Genomic DNA, 19,248 nt, shown 5'->3' on the forward strand with positions numbered 1-19,248 from the left:
GCTCCTGTTGCTCTCCGTACCTGCTCCTGCCAACCTAGCAGTTTGAAAACATGTCAAAGTGCAAGTAGATAAATAGGTACCGCTCTGGCGGGAAGGTAAACGGTGTTTCTGTGCGCTGCTCTGGTTCGCCAGAAGCGGCTTAGTCCTGCTGGGCACATGACCCGGAAGCTGTACACCGGCTCCCTCGGCCAATAAAGCGAGAGGAGCGCCGCAACCCCAGAGTCGGTCACGACTGGACCTAATGGTCAGGGGTCCCTTTACCTAATGACAGATTGTCTATGATGATATGAAAAGTTTCATAATTCTTGACCTGGCTTCCCTCAGACCCCTGAGGCGTGTTAACAAGGGATCCCAATAACCTCCTTATATATTTTTTTCCTTCTGATATCTGCTGCCCTCTAATGGTAAGATGCAGGCCCTATTTGGGATGAAAGGAATTGGCCAGATATTGTCCTTTGAAAAGGGAAGGATAATGAAGGGGGTCTGCTGCCATGGCCAGGAGAAAACAGGCCTCTTGCTCTGCTTCAGCCAGAAGGAAGCCACCCACCTTCCTGAAAAGCAGCACATCCATCTTCTACCACTTGCACCCAGCCTCATCGGAGAGAAAAAAAATAATTTCGTGCAGGTAAAGGTAAAGGTAAAGGTAAAGGTAAAGGTAAAGGTAAAGGGACCCCTGACCATTAGGTCCAGTTGTGACCGACTCTGGGGTTGCGGCGCTCATCTCGCTGTATTGGCCAAGGGAGCCAGCGTACAGCATGTGGCCAGCATGACTAAGCCGCTTCTGGCAAACCAGAGCAGTGCATGGAAACGCCGTTTACCTTGGAGACATGAGCTGGGGGCTCCAGGTCAGGTACTGCCCCCGCCCCCGTGACTGCAATCTCAGTCCTCTCTCTGCAACAGAGGCCTAAATGGTGACAAGAGGCCTGGGGAGCGGAGGACCTGAAATCACCACGGCAACTGCAGCATCACCAATTGAGGCAAAGGACCACCCTGACTATCGAAGGGAGGCAGGACCCACTGGGGGGGAAGTTGTGGGTTAGAAAGCGAGGGCAGGAGGTGTCACACCATCCAAGGGGAGAAAGCATATCCAGTACTCTGTTCCCATAGGATGCCATGGCTGCCGTGAAGGTCCAGTGCAATGCAACTCATGTGTTAGGTTCCAGATGTTGCTGCTACAAAGACCCCCACAGCCAAATTCTTAAGTACGTCTCACAGTAAGGTTACCAAACATCCTCGTTTCCTGGGGACAGTCCCGGATTTACAAATCAGTCCCCATACAAAATCCATTGAAGTCGAAAAGTGTCCCTGGATTCATTGAAAAAAAAATCTGGTAACCTTATCTCACACAGAGCGCTGCTCCCCATTACTGCTGCCCCACCCTTCATTGCCAAGGGCAAACATTTTGCATTGCTGGTCAGACCATACTCCAAATGCTTATATCTGAGTGGGTTTTTAAAACATGAATTCTGTTATTTGCTTGATCTATCAATATTTATGGTTTCAAGTTTTGCTCTATGAGTAACTTCTGATGATTTTTTTTTAAAAAAAATGTAAAATAGCTATTGCTTATGAAGAAGGAGGTACTCACCAGGTTAGAGAAGAAGCTCCCCATCTCCGATTCAAAGACCCCCCACAGGGGTGGGGGGGCGCTACCAATTGATCAAAAGCCGGCTCTTCTCAACGGCATGCAACATGGGCTGCTTCTCAAACCTCTCTCTCTCTCTCTCTCTCTCTCTCTCTCTCTCTCTCTCTCTCTCGTCGCTATCTTGCCAAAACCATCAGCAGGCACCAATTGCTCGAAGTTAAAAATTACTATGCAGGTTTTCAATTAATGGATTAATTTCGTTTCCCATGCAATGTTTGGAACCACAAAGCTAAATAGATCAACCAGCCGTGGGTGTCCACGACCAATTACATCCTCAAAAGGCAGTGAGCCCATGTGAACGCCCCCCAGACTTGGGGAAAGGAGCTTTGGCAGTTTGCCATCCTCAAATTGTATAAATTCAGTCGGGCTGCACTTCTGCCCGGGGAAAATTGCGTTACTGTGGTACCTTGGTTCTCAGACTTAATCTGTTCTGGAAGTCTGTTCCAAAACTAAAACGCTCTAAAACCAAGGCATGTTTTCCCATGGAAAGTAATGCAAAATGGATTAATCCATTCCAGACTTTTAAAAACAACCCTTAAAACAGCAGTTTAACATGAATTTTACTATCTAAAGAGACCATTGATCCATAAAATGAAAACAATATACAACGTACTGCAGTCACACAATCAATCAATCAATAGCTGAACTCGGTTCCACGCAGTCACAAAAACAAAAACAAAAAGAGCCGCAAAAACAAAAACGCAAAATAAATAGCAAAAGCAGACAGACATCAGGGTAACACTCAAATCAGAAGCGGAACACTGAAAACGGAAGTATAACACTCAAAATAGAGCATGTTCGGCTTCCGAAAAAAGTTCGCAAACCGGAACACTTACTTTCAGGTTTTCAGTGTTTGGCTTCCAAGTTGTTTGAGCATCAAGGCGTTTGAGAACCAAGGTGCCATTGTAGTTGTAAATAGACCATTGGTGCTCTGCTGCCAAATCCGGGGCTCAGCCACACTTCTGTTTTGTCCCAGGATTCCTAGTGATGGGTTTCAGCTTTCCCCATAGCTTTTTCTGGGGAAACCTGCTGTTTACTGCCGAATCAGAACAAACATCCATCTGCAACCCCCCCCCCCATTTCTGTAATTTCGGAATGTCCTGGGGAAATTGGGACAGTTGCGGGGTATGACGTTGCAGGGCAAAAGAACCCCTCAGACCTGTGACTAGAAATCACAGGGCAAATGTCAGTGTGGATGAGCCTCAACTGTAACATCCACACTTCCCCTGCCTGCAAATACTCAGTATACCTGAAGGAGCGACTTCACCCCCATTGTTCAGCCCAGACGCCGGGGTCCACCTCCGAGGGCCTTCTGACGGTTCCCTCACTGCGAGAAGGGCCTTCTCGGTAGTGGTACCCGCTGTGTGGAACGCCCGCCCATCAGATGTCAAGGTAATAAACAACTATCTGACTTTTAGAAGACATCTGAAGGCAGCCCTGTTTAGGGAAGTTTTTAATGTTTGGTGTTTTATTGTGTTTTTAATATTCTGTTGGGAGCCTCCCAGAGTGGTTGGGGAAACCCAGCCAGATGGGTGGGGTATAAATAATAATAGCAATTGCTGTTGTTGTTATTATTATTTTGCCTGAAGCAGAACTTTGCATTAGGCTCTTTTGAAGTTACGGTATTTTCATTAGCTTCAGCCCAACAATCTCTATCAATCACCAGGTTGATTTGATTAGACTTCTCCAGAGACTCCAGCAAAACTGGTCTTTAACGGGGAGGGCCACCTTGTGTCCATCAATGGACTCTAAACACCACCCACTCCAACCCCTTGCTCAGGAAAGTAATATTAGTCCCTGTGGGAGGAGAGGGACGGTCCTCTTATGGAGGGGTAGCTAGCTAAAAGACGAGGCAGCAGAGAGCAGAAATGAACGGACCGTTTGCCCAGCATAGTTGTACCCCCCTAGGCTCTGCATTAGACTTATAAACTTGTTCATAAATGATCTGGAGCTGGTTTATTTGTTTGGTTGTTTATTTCCCCTTAAGAGTTCTCTAAATTGCTTTCTAGGACATTGTCCTTCCAAGCACAGTACAACAACTTCCGAAGCATGATAGAATAACAGTTACAACATATCACAAAAGTCAGGAAAACGGAGCAACGCATCTTTTAAAATATCCAGCTAATGAAATGGATCAGTATCTTTGCCAACCAGCTAGAAACCTGCAATAAAACCAACTGGCCCCAAACCAGTTTGAAACGGCAGCATAGTCACCTGCTTTCTGAATCCGACAGCTGAGCCAAAAGCAGCTTAGAGAAGGAGGAGGAGCAGACTCCTAAGCCAGGGGCCATTCCTGGCAAGGCTCCGCCTGTCACGACTGTCTGTTTCACTGGTGTCAGTGATCGGTTTTTGTTCCGCTATGGTTCATAATTATGAATCTCTCCCCAAACCTTTTTGAGGCTTTGCATCTAAGCAGGCACAAGGGCAGTTTGCCTCTGAAGGGAAAGCCAGTGGCTGGGGAGCACCAGCGGGCAAGATGGATGGACTCAGGCCCTGGTTTCGGGCATCTAGACTAGGAGCAGGAAGCTGGGACTAAGTGGGCCTGATTCACCTGAAGGGTTTTCTGACCTCCTTATCCCCGAGAGCTCCGTCATAGCTTGGTGCAGAGCACAGGGTCTCCTACGAAGCGTGTTTCTGAGCCAAGAGCTTGCTTCTTCTTAAAATTGAGTTTATCAAACTCTTCTCGGATTTCGAGGATCGATTTCCCCTTGGTCTCCGGCAGGATGAAGTAAATAATGATTGCGGAAACGTAGAGAGTGCCCATGAAGATGAGGAAGCTGAACTGATGAATGCGTTCCTGGAAGGGGGGGGGGGAAACAGACACACCCCGACCCCACAGAATTATAAGGCAAGCCTGGATTGGTTCCTTCCATGGATACAGTGGTACCTCGGGTTACATACACTTCAGGTTACAGACTGCGCTAACCCAGAAATATTACCTCAGGTTAAGAACTTTGCTTCAGGATGAGAACAGAAATCGCGCTCCGGTGGTGCAGCGGCAGCAGGAGGCCCCATTAGCTAAAGTGGTACCTCAGGTTAAGAACAGTTTCAGGTTAAGAACGAACCTCCGGAACAAATTAAGTACTTAACCCTAGATACCACTGTACTTTGCTTCTTGGGTGATCTCCATACAGACCCCTGCAGTTCCCAGCAGGGCCTAGCCTTTGCAGTGACAACTTCGCACCACCCTGCAAACCTCTTTTGGCAAATTGATGCAGCCCAGCGGCACTTTCCCTGCCACCTTCCCGCAGCGGAAGCAGGATACTGGGGCGGGGAGGGGAATGGAACCATCAGGAAAAGTCTCGCTTACCACGACAAATGGGAACACCATTCCTATCGAGAAGAATCCGATCCAGTTTAAGACTCCACTGATCACGTAGGAAGATGACCTGGAGGACTGGTCGAAGATCTCCATCCTCACAGATGCCCCGGCCCCAGCTGCGGAGGGAGGAACCAAAGGTCAGGGCTGCTCCTGCTGTCACCACTAGGCTAGAAAATGATGCTGCAAAGAGCACCCGAGGGAGCCTCTCCCACCGTCTCCGATGCCCCAGCAGTGGCCAAGTGGCTTGGAACAGACGCTGTATTCTTTGTGGCACTCAGAATGTGGCAAGTGAAAAGATGGCCCTGTTGTTGGTGATGGAGATGAAGGTGTTGGGCCCGGGGGAGTGAGGGGAACTGGGGGGTGGGGTGGGGTGAGACCAGCAGTGGGTGGCTCATCAGCTGGCACGACCCCCAAGCCCTGCCCTCCAAGCGTGGGCTTCTGTCTTCCTGAGGTTAAAGCTGCTGAGCTCCAGATTCCAGCCTTTTTCATAGAATCGTAGAATTGGGACCACGAGTGTCATCTTTTCCAACCCCCTGCATTGCAGGAATCTTTTGCCCAACTTGGGGCTTGGACCCACAACCCTGAGGCTAAGAGCCTCATGCTCTACCGACTGAGCTCTACATCACGAGCCATCTTTTTTTCATGACTGTGTTGCCTCCAGGGGGAATGTGGGGGACACACTTGTGGATGGGGGAGGCTCCTGTGCCAAAGGGGGGCTGGGGTGAACTTCCTTTTGGCTACCCAGCCTCAATGTCAGGGGCTGGACTGAGGAGGAATGGTGGGAGCCACCCCCCTTCTCCTGAACCTTCCCAGCGGGAGGAAGACAGCACTGATTTAGAACAGCGGTTTGCAGAGGGACATCGTCCAGAGGGGAAAAGCTGGGAAATGCTGGGTGAGGAGCAGCTAGAAGAGCAAACACCAGGAGAGAGACAGCTGGCAGATTCAGTATCCTTGGAAAGCATTCCTGACCCCCCTTCGCCTAAGACTAGACGGGCTTTGAGAGTGATAGAACAGAAAGCGCAGCGGCAACAAGCTCAGATTACCAGATGTAGGAATGATGTAGATTAATGGGGATGGAAGGGGTAAACCTTAACTGGGAGCAACGCCATTTCTGAGAGATAAGCATTCCTTTGTACCTCGCTGCGATTATTAAAGAAACTAACTGGTAAGAACGCTCCTTTAGTTTGATCTGCTTATTTACTGCCACTGGGGGAGGGATCTGATTCCCCAAAGTGACACTCAGGTGGGGAAAGGTCCACGTGTTTGGTGGGCTGTAGCTGAGCTGCAGGGAAGCCCCCATGCACCAGGACCTATAGCCACAGGAACTCAGGGGCAAAGTTCCCAGCTCTGCAAATGGAGAAGCTGATCCTGCACTGGGCTGGATGCTCCACTGGAACTCACTCAGCTTCTTGTGCAAAGGCGCAGCTGCAGCCAGGATTGGACCTCCTCCTCAATTTCCTGGGCCCACTCAGGCAACCTAGGGAGCCTCAGCATGACGTTGGCTTCTTCCTTCCTTCCTTCCTTCCTTCCTTCCTTCCTTCCTTCCTTCCTTCCTTCCTTCCTCCCTCCCTCCCTCCCTCCCTCCCTCCCTCCCTCCCTGCCTCCCTCCCTCCCTCCCTCCCTCCCTCCTTCCTTCCTTCCTTCCTTCCTTCCTTCCTTCCTTCCTTCCTTTCTTTCTTTCTTTCTTTCTTTCTTTCTTTCTTTCTCCCTTGCCCTCCCCTATCACTGCTGCATGCAATCAATCGGTTGAGCAGCAGCAAAGCCAAAGCAGAACCACCAGGATACAATCTGTTTGCTGCAATTTTATGTTCTAGTGCAAAGAGACAACTCACAATATATTACAGTCTATGAGAAGATCAATAGATTCTGGACAAATTGTATGACTGCACAGCTAATTTAAAACAACACTAAAGCTAGATAATAATGATAACAATAATAAGCTGCAGAATGTGAAGTTAAATGTTTAGGATGAATTGGCAGCTCACAGTAGCCTGAGAAATAGTCTTGTGCTTCACCAAGAATTTCTGAAACCTTGATTGCCTCTTTGCCCTAAAACTGCAAATGAAGCCAGATTTGGATAATCTTTCAGGGCACTTTGCTTATTTGTCCTGCCATGCTATCAAATGAAATCAAAGAGCACACTGATTATTATTTTTTAAAGTTAATCAGTCAATTTTTACTCCATAAGTTTCTCGAGGGATGAGTGCCTCACTTTGAGAGCTTTGAGTGGAAGAACTGCCTATCGATATGAACAAGTGCCCCATCACTGACCTGGGCCGGCTCCAAAGCAGATCACAGAACAGAATATCAGGGAAAGGCTGCAGTAGGGCATCCAAGAGAAGGAATGCTGAAATGAAAGCATGTTTTCATTTGTGAGAGTTGAGGTTCCCCCTGGGTGCAGGCATAGCTGTCAACTTACAGATTTGAAAATAAGAGACCAGCAGCCTCGAAAATAAGGGATCAGCAGCCAAAATAAGGGATTTTCCAGGCACAGGTATGTTCGACTTCTGAGCCCCTCTGCGCCAAAGGCAGAAAGCCCAGCCAGCAGCCAAACAAAGCCTCAAGCAGTGGTTCCCACAGCGCAGCAACCCGGCAAAGGGGATGCAGCAAGGAAAACCACCGTCACCTCTCCGCTGGGAAGCGCTGAGCAAAGGCGAATCCCCAGGCAACACGGCCGATTTGATCGGCACAAGGCATGCAAGCTCCACCCCCCAGTCGTTCTTAGACTCCTTATTGGGTGAGCAACGCAGCCAAGCAAGACAATTGGAGCCTCCCTCCTCCCTGGCCGGCAGGGAGGGAGGGAGAGGAGCTGCTTCCTTTGAAACCCTGGAAATTTAAGGGACATCATCAATAAGGGACAGCAGCGGGACATGGCGCTGGGATAAGGGACTTTCCCGCCGAATAAGGGACGGTTGACAGCTATGGGTGCAGGTTGCAGGGCTGTGTGGGCGTCTCTCCTTTCCTTAGGTGCAGCAGAGATGCTTGATACACACACAAACACACCCTTGGTGAATCTGGCTTTTCGTGAGGCATCTGGGCTCCTGACCACCAGCCTCTGGGCTCAGATCCTGTGGGCTCCTGGCCACCAACCTAGTTCTTACAGCAGTCCCAGCCTCACCCTCCCCGACTCTGAGCCAGGTGCTGGGGTCACTTGCAGCCTCGTTTGGTCAGAGACGACCGCTGGCCACATCTTAGGTGAGGGGCTGACAGGGAAACACCCTGACCCCCATTTTTTCCCCTTCTTACCTGCAAGGAGATTGTCAGCGTGACAGCAGCAAGCACTGTGGCCATCAGTCCATAACCTCCCCAGAGCAGTACTCTTCTTCCAAAACGCTCAATGACGACACTCTGGGGACAGAAAGGACACAGAGGGCTCTGCAGTGGCTGCGGAGTGCTCCACCAAGCCCCGGCTCGGGTCAACAGGGGGCAAATGTGGGCAATTGCCAGGGCCCGCCACGTCTACCACTACCCCCCTGAAGGGCTTTTTGGGAGAGGCCTGAGCAGGAGTGCTTGGGCTCCACATCTGGACTTGGTCAGCCTAGGTTTGATGTCAGTTTCCCCACAATGCAATTCCCTGCGACATGCCTACCCCCAAGGGCCAGATTGAGAGGCCTGGGGGGCCAGGTTCACCCCGCCCCCATGCCTGGGGCTCCAAAGGCAGTGGCTCTTCCCAAGATCCCTCACTCACACAGAAGATGGCAGAGAGGAGCTCGCTGAGACTTATCCCCAAAGACAAGGCCGGAATGTGGTCGTCGTCGAAACCAACCGTTTGCAGGACTTCAAACGTGTAGCTGTAAATCTGGAGAGGGGGGAACACGTTGAGAAGGGGGCCCATCAGGGGAATCAACTCTACCTGCAGAGATCCTTCTGGGGAGAGAAGGAGGAGGGTCAGTGGTGGTCCCTGGACACCTCTGGCCTCATCCTCACTCCTGTAGGAAGGGAAGTTAATTTGTCAATCAAGTGACGGTGTTTGGGACAAGTTTTGGGAGCAAGCAGGACTTCCGCAGAGAGAAAATGAACAATTGAGGAGGAGCTAACCTGAGACTCAAGGGACGCGGGTGGCGCTGTGGGTTAAACCACAGAGCCTAGGACTTGCCGATCAGAAGGTCGGCGGTTCGAATCCCCACGACGGGGTGAGCTCCTGTTGCTCGGTCCCTGCTCCTGCCAACCTAGCAGTTCGAAAGCACGTCAAAGTGCAAGTAGATAAATAGGTACTACTCCAGCAGGAAGGTAAACGGCATTTCCATGCGCTGCTCTGGTTCGCCAGAAGCAGCTTAGTCATGCTGGCCACATGACCCAGAAGCTGTACGCCGGCTTCCTCGGCCAATAAAGCGAGATGAGCGCCGCAACCCCAGAGTTGGTCACGACTGGACCTAATGGTCAGGGGTCCCTTTACCTTTGCCCTGTTTAGTGATAAAACACAGGTTTTCCTGGGGGGAAGCACCAGGGAAAAAATGAACACCCCACTCGAACGCAGTCCTGAAAAGCCCAACCCTGTGCCTGGAAAGTAGAGAGGAAAGGTAAATGTGGATGAGCCCTTAATCTGAAGCAGCTCATCTCATTGGGGAGAAATATATCAATTTAAATATTTGGATTCCCCCCTCCCTTTCTCTGAGCTTATTTTTCACAAAACAACATGCATGTGAAACTCAACTGTGTGGATGCCGGTCAACTGTAGGGTCACAGCCAACAGGATAAGGATGTACACCTGCCGGCGCAGGGCCGGATCCTTCATCACTTCCAATACACTCTTGGTGCTCCACAAGGCAGACTGCTGCTTCCTCAGGTCGTCTAGCTCCACCTGGTGAGGCCCTCGGCCCCAGAAGGTCTTCATGGCTGTGAAGGCAGAGAAAACAGAGGCCCTCACACCATTCTCCCACTGTGTGGGAGCCAGGCGACACACGGGGAAAGGCTCTAGCTACAACTGAAGGAGCGTCTCCACCTCCATCGTTCTGCCCGGACACTGAGGTCCAGCTCTGAGGGTCTTCTGACGGTCCCCTTGCTACGAGAAGCCAAGTTACAGGGAACCAGGCAGAGGGCCTTCTCGGTAGTGGCACCCGCCCTGTGGAATGCCCTCCTACCAGATGGCAAAGAGAAAAATAACTACCAAACTTTTAGAAGACATCTGAAGGCAGCCCTGTTTAGGGAAGCTTTTAATGTTCACTAGGTTATTGTATTTTAGTGTTCTGTTGGAAGCCACCCAGAGTGGCTGGGGAAACTCAGCCAGATGGGCGGGGTATAAATTATTATTATTATTATTATTATTATTATTATTATTATTATTATTATAACTATCACAGAGCCTTTGAGGCCCAGTGGCAGGCAAGTTCTCGCCAAACGTCTTGCAGGTACCATATTTTTTGCTCTATAAGACTCACTTTTTCCCTCCTAAAAAGTAAGGGGAAATGTGTATGTGTCTTATGGAGCGAATGCAGGCTGCGCAGTTATCCCAGAAGCCAGAACAGCAAGAGGGATCGTTGCTTTCGCTGCGCAGTGATCCCTCTTGCTGTTCTGACTTCTTTGATTCAGAATATTTTTTTCTTGTTTTCCTCCTCCAAAAACTAGGTGCGTCTTATGGTCTGTGCGTCTTATAGAAAATATGGTAAGTGGGATTCTCAAGCCCCTCACAACCCCAGCCTTGCTTTGTGGAGGGAACTGACATGATCCAGTTTGGAACCGCAGCAGAGCTGAAAGGGAGCTCTTAAGCAATGCAAAGCACACAAAAGCAATTTGGACAACTCAAGCAAATAAGCCAAGCTCATGTAACACCAGTCCTGAAGGACCTACATTGGCTCCCAGTATGTTTCCGGGCACAATTCAAAGTGTTGGTGCTGACCTTTAAAGCCCTAAACGGCCTCAGTTCAGTATACCTGAAGGAGCATCTCCACCCCCATCGTTCAGCCCGGACACTGAGGTCCAGCTCCGAGGGCCTTCTGGTGGTTCCCTCACTGCAAGAAGTGAAGCTACAAGGAACTAGGCAGAGGGCCTTCTTGGTAGTGGCAGCCGCCCTGTGAAATGCCCTCCCATCAGATGTCAAGGAGATAAACAACAATCTGACTTTTAGAAGACATCTGAAGGCAGCCCTGTTTAGGGAAGTTTTTAATGTTTGGTGTTTTATTGTGTTTTTAATATTCTGTTGGGAGCCGCCAAGGCCAGATGGGTGGGGTATAAATAACAAATTATTATTATTATTATTATTATTATTATTATTATTATTATTATTACTACTACTACTACTACTACTACTATGCTACATCCCACAGGATAAGGCAAATAAAATAAAATTAAGGAACAGGGATGTGGAGGCAATCTGATTCAGAAAACATGTTTTGCAGTCTCGCGTAAGTTGTACACACCCTGAAAGTGGCCACGGCTCCAATCTGGTGGAACGCTCTGTCACAAGAGACTAGGGCCCTGCAGGATTTGACATCTTTCAGCAGGGCCTGCAAGACAGAGCTGTTCCACCAGGCCTTTGGTCAGGGCGCAGCCTGACCCCCCTCCTCTGGCAATCTGCACAGAATTTTGCTTAATGGTTGCCATCAATTTGATTTTAATTAATTTTTATAATGGAATGTTTTTAGAATCGTTGGATTATTCTGATTGTTGTTAGCCACCCTGAGCCCAGCTTCGGCTGGGGAGGGCGGGATATAAATAATTTTTATTATTATTATTATTATTAAAGTGAAGGGAAAACCCACTCCTCAATTATCTCCAAGGGCAGTGGGGGGGGAGTGTCTGTGACTCAACCCCCCCCCCCATCATCTGACTATCCTGTGGCACAGCCAACATGCCAGATAAAATAATTAAATAGTCAATGGGATGAAGATCTCTTTCCAAACCCGCGAAGTTCCTTGTACCCAAGTATGCTTGAGGGAGGCTATTCTGTAATCTAACGATTTCTAGCTGCCTACAGAGCACCCAGTTACCTTTCCGGCATCCTTCCTCATCCCCTTTGTTCAGGAACAGGTGAGGTGGGGACTCGGGGAAGAAGGGCAGAGTCAGCAGCTGGAGCAAGGCAGTCACGCCATGGGAGGCCAGCAGCAGCGGCCACAGCGAAGCGTTTCCTAGGAACTCTCTGGGAAAAGCAAACCAGAAGACATCCATCCCTTCAGAAAGCTAGGAGGGGCTTTGTGTGCCACTACAAAGGAGCAGCAAAACCTGGAGTGGTTTAAAACCAGGAGTGCATGTGGCACTGGCGCTAGCCAATGTGGGCTGGTGGGGGCAGGGTTCTCAGAAGACCCCTCTCTGAGAGAGAGAGAGAGAGAGAGAGAGAGAGGGAGGGAGACTTTGTTGTGGGGTTGGGATAGGAAGCACCTGAACAGGTAGATAAGCAGGATCCTACCTTTGCCCCATCACCTGACCCAGGACTTTCCCCAGGCTCCAGAAGATGGAGGCAGTTGAATTTGCAAATCCACGGAGCTTCTTGGGGGAAATTTCCCCTACATACTGAGGGTGGAGAAGGACACCGATACCTGGACGTGAAAACAGAGAGAGGAAGAGACTTTTAGCATTAAAAGGTAAAGGGACCCCTGACCAATAGGTCCAGTCATGGCTGACTCTGGGGTTGCGGTGCTCATCTTGCTTTATTGGCTGAGGGAGCTGGCATACAGCTTCCGGGTCATGTGGCCAGCATGACTAAGCCGCTTCTGGCGAACCAGAGCAGCGCACGGAAACGCCGTTTACCTTCCCGCCGGAGCGGTTCCTATTTATCTACTTGCACTTCGACGTGCTTTCAAACTGCTAGGTTGGCAGGAGCAGGGACCGAGCAACAGGAGCTCACCCCATCGCGGGGATTCGAACCGCTGACCTTCTGATCGGCAAGTCCCAGGCTTTGTGGTTTAACCCACAGCGCTACCCGGATACCTACTTTTAGCATTGCAGGACCCCAAAAACATTTGGGAGAAGTTGTCCAGAAGAAGCTGCCTTATAACAAACCAGGCCGTCAGTCCACCTAGTTCAATATTGTCTACCCTGACTGGCAGTGCTCTCTCCAGGGTTTCGGACATTTTGAATTGTGATGGCTTCACTGAATTGCATCGATTGTTTTGATGGATTTTTGCTCCTGCTGTTGCTTTTATTTACACATTGCTGGGTTTGATATGATGGCGACGGCGATGCTTGTTGCTTTTAATGCTGCTGAGATTATTGTTGAGCCACTCGGAGCTCAACGTCTGTTGTTGGAAAAGCAGGATGCAAAACTCAAATTACCTGGAGATACTGCTGGGGGATTGAACCTGGGACCTTCTGCAAACAAGGCAAGGGCGCTACCACTGAGTAACGCCCTTTCCTGTGTGGAATTCCTGCTGATCAAACCTATCCCTGGGAAAGTTGGCCACGATTGGCACCCTGGGGCAGGACGAGGAGAAACTGGAGGCAAGTGGAGTAAAAGGTAATTGTAAGGGACCCCTGGACGGTTAAGTTTCAGTCAAAGGTGACTATGGGGTTGCGGCACTCATCTTGCTTTCAGGCTGAGGGAGCCGGTGTTTGTCCACAGACAGCTTTCTGGGTCATGTGGCCAGCAGGACTAAACCACTTCTGGTGCAACAGGACACTGTGACGGAAACCAGAGTGCATTGAAACGCCCTTTACCTTCCTGCCGCAGCGGTACCTATTTATCTACTTGCACTGGTGTGCTTTCGAACTGCTAGGTTGGCAGGAGCTGGGACAGAGCAACGGGAGCTCACTCCGTCGCAGGGATTAGGACTACAGTGGTACCTCAGGTTACACATGCTTCAGGTTACATACGCTTCAGGTTACAGACTCTGCTAACCCAGAAATAGTACCTCAGGTACTTTGCTTCAGGATGAGAACGGAAATCGTGTGGCGGCAGCGTGGCAGCAGCAGCAGCGGGAGGCCCCATTAGCTAAAGTGATGCTTCAGGTTAAGAACAGTTTCAGGTTAAGAATGGACCTCCGGAACGAATTAAATACATAACCAGAGGTACCACTGTACCGATCTTCTGATCGGCAAGCCCAAGAGGCTCAGTGGTTTAAACCACAGCACCACCCGTGTGGGGACGTGAAAGTGGAGGGGAAGAGGCTGCAGTTCCAGGGGTTGCACTGAAGCAAGGGACCGAGACTTGGGAGCAGGCTGGTCCAATTTCCCCACAGTTTTTCACTCAGGTGGTAGCTCAGAGGAACCCAGCCCTGCCAGTGAGCCCAGAGCAGCTGGAAGGAGGACGGCACTTACTGGTGCTGATGCCACACAGGAAGCGACCTGCCAGGATCAGCTCAAAGGAGTTGGCCACCTTGCTGAAGCCCATGATGACGGCCCCCGCCAGCATGATGAGGTTGGTGCCCAAGAGGCATTTCTTTCTGTTGGCACAAGGATGGAGAAAGCCGTGAGTGGCAGCGGTGTCATGGAATTCTACTCACTATTGATCCAGAGCAGATTCCAATGTATAGTTAGCAGAGTAAAAATTTAAACAACTGCTGCACGTATTCTGTTAGCTAAAAAGTGGAAAACCCAAGAATTACCAACGAGAGAAGAATAGCCGATGAAGATGATGGATTTTTCGGAGCTAGCCGACCTAAGCGGAAGAGTGGATTAAATTTAATGAGTACTTAGTTAAATATGTTAAGTTAAATTAACTGATAACAGCTTGCAGATACTTAATTGGCTTAGGATTTTATTTATGTTAAGTGTTGAATTAATATGTTTAATTTCATAATGTGAAGATCTAAGGATGTTAATGTTTAAGTTAAATTTTATAAGAACTGTGATTTGGAAAACCATTAAAAGGATATGCAATGAAATTCAACCAAGGGGAAGCGAGGAAGTCACTTAACAATGTTAATAAGTGTAATTTTCAATAAGGCTATGATTTAGGTTTGTTTGTCTTATGTGTTTGTTTGTTTATAATGCTGTGAAAACCAATTATTTTTCTTTAGAAAACAAAACAAAACTTAAACACTTTGTGGGATTCCCCCAAAATAGACCAGAAGCGATGAAAATTTCATCCAGCAGAGCTTTACTGCTACTGAAGGCAAATGAGCATAATGGTCACAAATCCAATACATTCAGGATTGGCACTGTCCATAAGAAATCCAGTTTCAGCAGACTTAACTTAAACTTACAAATGAAGGAATGGGTTTCCCAAATTGGAGTTCACCGATTGGGTCTGCGTTGCTCCGGGACAGGAGGAAGGAAGTCAAAATGACACCGAGTTGGTTCAAAGAAAGAGTTTATTCTGTTCTCCGGATAGCAGAAGGCACTTGCGTGATCAAGTCCACAGCAAGTCCAAAGAAATGACAGGTTTCATGCAGTTTATATATCCTCCAGGCACCCTCTCACTCCTCCCCTAGGAGCCCGACCACGTTGGCGTACGTACACAGGTTGATATCACATATGTTCCTGCTCTGGTACTCTCAACCATAAAAGGATCTTCCTTCTTGTACTTCTGACCATAAAAGGATATTCCTGATCCTACTCCTATCTTGGAGCAAGAGGTCACTACTTCCGAGAACATGCTCTGGCGTTAGTCCCAGACTTGGGTCTCTGTTTCATTTGTGGTCAGGACATAAGATATGTCTGTGTCTGTTCTACTGGTAAAGTCAAGGCCAGTCTTGCCGTCAAACTGATAAGGGAGAGAGCTGTGTTCTTGTTTTGCATTTGCTCAACGGCTAAAGTTTATGCATTTTAGCTAAGGAGAAATGGGGATTTTGGTGCAGTTTAAAAACTGCCTGCACAGTCAGTTTTGGGGTTTGGGAAACCCATTCCTTCACAATAAGTCTAAACCTTAACGCTAAGCATACTATATACAGAGCACCACACAAGAAGAGCAGAAAAAATTGCACGCCTTTGTGCCACAATGAGAGAAGGACAGGTGACTTCTCCTGTGTTAGATCTCGCCAGAACAGCAGCTGCACAACACACACATCCATTGCGGAATTCAGCTGTCAGAAACAGTGTCTGGGCGGAAATTGCTGCTATGTCCAGGAAAATCCAGACATATGGCAACCAACGTCGGAAGTGTAGATTTTGGTGAAATTCCTTAAACGTAGCTCAATTTTTATTTTATTTTTAGATTTTGCAAAACTAAAACTAACAAGCAAAGGCTCAACAACTTTGTGTCTGGATTTTCACATTTTGAAATATGGCAACCCTAATATACACCATGCACTCCATAGCCTGCCTGGTGATTTTTGCTGCTCCCCTAGGCTTGCACCCCCAGTGGGGGCCAGTTTCGCCAACCCCTAAGTAAAACTCAGGTGTTCTGCAACTACGATGCACACAGGTGCTTTGCTGGGATTTCCCTTTACTTTCTCAGCAGGAAGAATTCCTGTCCGGGCCACCAGTTGCAAGAACATTCTGACCAGGGCAGCCCACCTCTGGTCAGCTGACAAATGGGATGCGCTTTGGACCTTGACTCTGGAGCCTTGAAGGCCCAATCCTTTTCCCAGCAGAGCCCTGGCCAGCTCATTCCCAGCACACCATTTTGTGTCTCGAACTGGCTTTCCAGGAGCAGCTTGTTTCACACTTATACCTACTTCCCAAACTTTGTTGTGAAGTAGCCGCTTGCCATAGTGCCCAGGAGGCCCCCTAGGGAAAAGATGGACACAATCGAGGCCCAGAATAATGTGAGGCTTTCAGGGTGGACGGGCATCCTGGACCGCTCCAGCCAGCTCTCATTGATGAACGTTTTCACGTGCTGCAAAAAGAGGAAACCCCGTTAACCAGAAGATGCTGTGAAAAGCCAGTAGTTTGGGAGGTGGGTGGAGCTGAACAAGAAGCAAATGGGTCAAAGGAGAGGAATGTGTGGCCTGCAATAATATAAGATCACACATCTAATCATTGCATGGAGGGAAAGGTCAACTATGAAGAGAACTGTAATTTAATGGTAATTAAAAGTAATAGAGAAATTAAGAAATGCAGAATAAGTGATAAAGAACGAAAAATCTTCAGAGGTTGTTGATGGAAGTCTAAAATATTGTATAAGATAAGAATTTATGTTAAATGATTGTTGGAAATGATATGTTAAAAAATCAATAAAAATGTGTGTGTGTGTGTGTGTGTATGAGAATATCTGTGTCTGTTATGGGACGCAGGTTGCGCTGTGGGTTAAACCACAGAGCCTAGGACTTGCCACAGAGCCTAGTTCGGCGGTTCGAATCCTCGCGACGGGGTGAGCTCCCGTTGCTCGGTCCCTGCTCCTGCCAACCTAGCAGCTCAAAAGCATGTCAAAGTGCAAGTAGATAAATAGGTACTGCTCTGGCGGGAAGGTAAACATTGTTTCCGTGAGTTGCTCTGGTTCGCCAGAAGCGGCTTAGTCATGCTGGCCACATGACCTGAAAGCTGTACGCCGGCTCCCTCAGCCAATAAAGCGAGATGAGCACCGCAACCCCAGAGTCGGTCACGACTGGACCTAATGGTCAGGGGTCCCTTTACCTTTTACTGTGTCTGTTTTTTGGGAGACTGGCAAAGGCAGCACCTTGGAGGAGCAATTCTGGGGGAGCCTCTCTTGCAGCTTCCGCCAACCACCGGAAGAGGTTTCCCCTTTGCTGCTTACCACAGAGGTGTAGGTGATCATGGACCCTTGAAAGCCAGCCTGGAAGGACCCACCAATTCCTAGGACGAGCATCATGAGGAGCAGCCTCTGGTGCTGAACCTGGGGAGACACAGACATCCATCCTCAACACTCCTCAGGGCAGAAAAATAAACCAGACCCGAGCATAAACTGAGGGGGTGGGGATAGGGGGTGGTGTGGGGTGACTCACCCACTGCAAGGAAGGGCTTTGCAGCACAATCTTGACAGCCCATGATTCACCACATTAAATGGAAAGGTGAAAGAGAGCAAATATCTAGGTGAGAATTCATTCTAAACTCCAGTTTATCATGTGATGCATTTGGAATGGAGACAGAAAAATGATCTACTGAGAACTGGGCAAACAGCCTTTTGACTTTGTCCTCACCCATAATCTGCGGAGTTGTGCTTTTTACAAAGTTGTCCTGCGATGGAAACGTCATGGTGGGAGGGATTGGTGCACCCCCAAGTCTTTCACAGAAGTGGTCAAAACAGGTGCCTTAAGAATGCAGGAAGTGGGGGGGGGGGGCAGACTCAGCCCTAGCTTGCCGGGAGGTCCTATTCTGACATTAGACACATTTCTCCCCAAGATGGGCAGAATATATTTGAGTTCACACATCGGTGCTACCTTCAAAAATGAACAAACTAGAGAATTTGTGTGTGATCCGAAAGATCTTAGAATGGACCCTGCTCCAGTGAGTGGTGATTAAAGGTGGAACATGAATAAACCAATAATAATAATAAAAATTCATTATTTATACCCCACCCATCTGGCTGGGTTTCCCCAGCCACCAAGCCAGCCAACCCCTCAGACCTCACTCACCAAGTCCCAAAGGGTGCTGCTGCCCATCTCTGCTGCAGAGGCTTCCTCTGGGTCCTCCTCTGCTGCTGGCTGCCGCTGCTACCTCACAAGGTGGGCGGACGGCCCCTGGTGTTCCTCTTTCTTCATCCTATTTGGTTTGGCCAGCCACCAAAAGGCCCGAGGTTAATGTTTGATCCTGCGTGTTATGACACTTGATTCGTTTCAGAGCACTGGATTAAACTGCAAATTGGCCGGCTGCGCTCGGAGACCAATCCAAGAGAGGGGTGAGGCTTCTTGGCCTGAGAATGTGTTGGGCAGCCAATGCACAGCAGGGGGGTGGGGGGGTGTCCAGGTATCCCTCTGAGCACTGACACTTTGCTGTCCTTTGATGCTGTTTTAGTATTGCAACAACACCTTCCTTCCTTCCTTCCTTCCTTCCTTCCTTCAAATTCAATTTTACACTATACATTTGAATTCAAACATTAATCATCACCATCAACATTTAGGATTCCCTGAATCATTGGTCTTCCCTCCACCCCTACATGGTTTCCATTATCAAACTTTTTCCACTGCGTCGTATATTTTCTCTATTTTTCTTAAAACAATCCATTTTTACCTTAGTTTTTAATATGCTACAAGCGTTACTCAAATCCTGCCAAAGGATTTTTGGTTGTTCACAGTGTTCTCTTAAGTAAATTGTACCCCCCCTCCAATTCCTTATTAAACTTTCTATCTTCCTGGTTTTTGATTTTCCCGGTCATTTTTGCCATTTCGGCATAGTCCAACATCTTCATCAACTATTCGTCTCTGGTCGGGACTTTTATCTTCTTTTTATCTCAACAAAGCCTATTTTCTGAGGTAACCAACAGCACCACCTGTAGTGTCTGTGATTCAGCATCCACAGAATAGGAAGGTATATCGGGTTTTTGTTTCCTTTTTTTACAATGGCCAACTGA

General features: G+C 48.6%; 1 protein-coding gene across 1 annotated transcript in view; it reads right to left on the minus strand.

Moving 5' to 3' along the window:
* Positions 1 to 3,600: 3,600 nt before the first annotated feature.
* The window catches only part of LOC307205202 (uncharacterized protein), a 35,056-nt gene continuing 19,408 nt past the window's right edge, over positions 3,601 to 19,248 (minus strand). The window contains exons 14-25 of the mRNA XM_079957404.1: positions 18,314 to 18,391; positions 17,476 to 17,574; positions 16,457 to 16,617; positions 14,157 to 14,281; positions 12,310 to 12,439; positions 11,894 to 12,042; positions 9,622 to 9,803; positions 8,656 to 8,766; positions 8,214 to 8,315; positions 7,239 to 7,314; positions 4,956 to 5,083; positions 3,601 to 4,442 (exon numbers count right to left, since the gene is read on the minus strand). Coding sequence (XP_079813530.1) covers positions 4,236 to 4,442; positions 4,956 to 5,083; positions 7,239 to 7,314; positions 8,214 to 8,315; positions 8,656 to 8,766; positions 9,622 to 9,803; positions 11,894 to 12,042; positions 12,310 to 12,439; positions 14,157 to 14,281; positions 16,457 to 16,617; positions 17,476 to 17,574; positions 18,314 to 18,391 — 1,548 coding nt within the window. The 3' untranslated portion in view covers positions 3,601 to 4,235. The remainder of the gene's footprint in view (positions 4,443 to 4,955; positions 5,084 to 7,238; positions 7,315 to 8,213; positions 8,316 to 8,655; positions 8,767 to 9,621; positions 9,804 to 11,893; positions 12,043 to 12,309; positions 12,440 to 14,156; positions 14,282 to 16,456; positions 16,618 to 17,475; positions 17,575 to 18,313; positions 18,392 to 19,248) is intronic.

This window comes from Podarcis cretensis (assembly GCF_951804945.1).
Source record: "Podarcis cretensis genome assembly, chromosome: 16".
Taxonomy (NCBI): domain Eukaryota; kingdom Metazoa; phylum Chordata; class Lepidosauria; order Squamata; family Lacertidae; genus Podarcis; species Podarcis cretensis.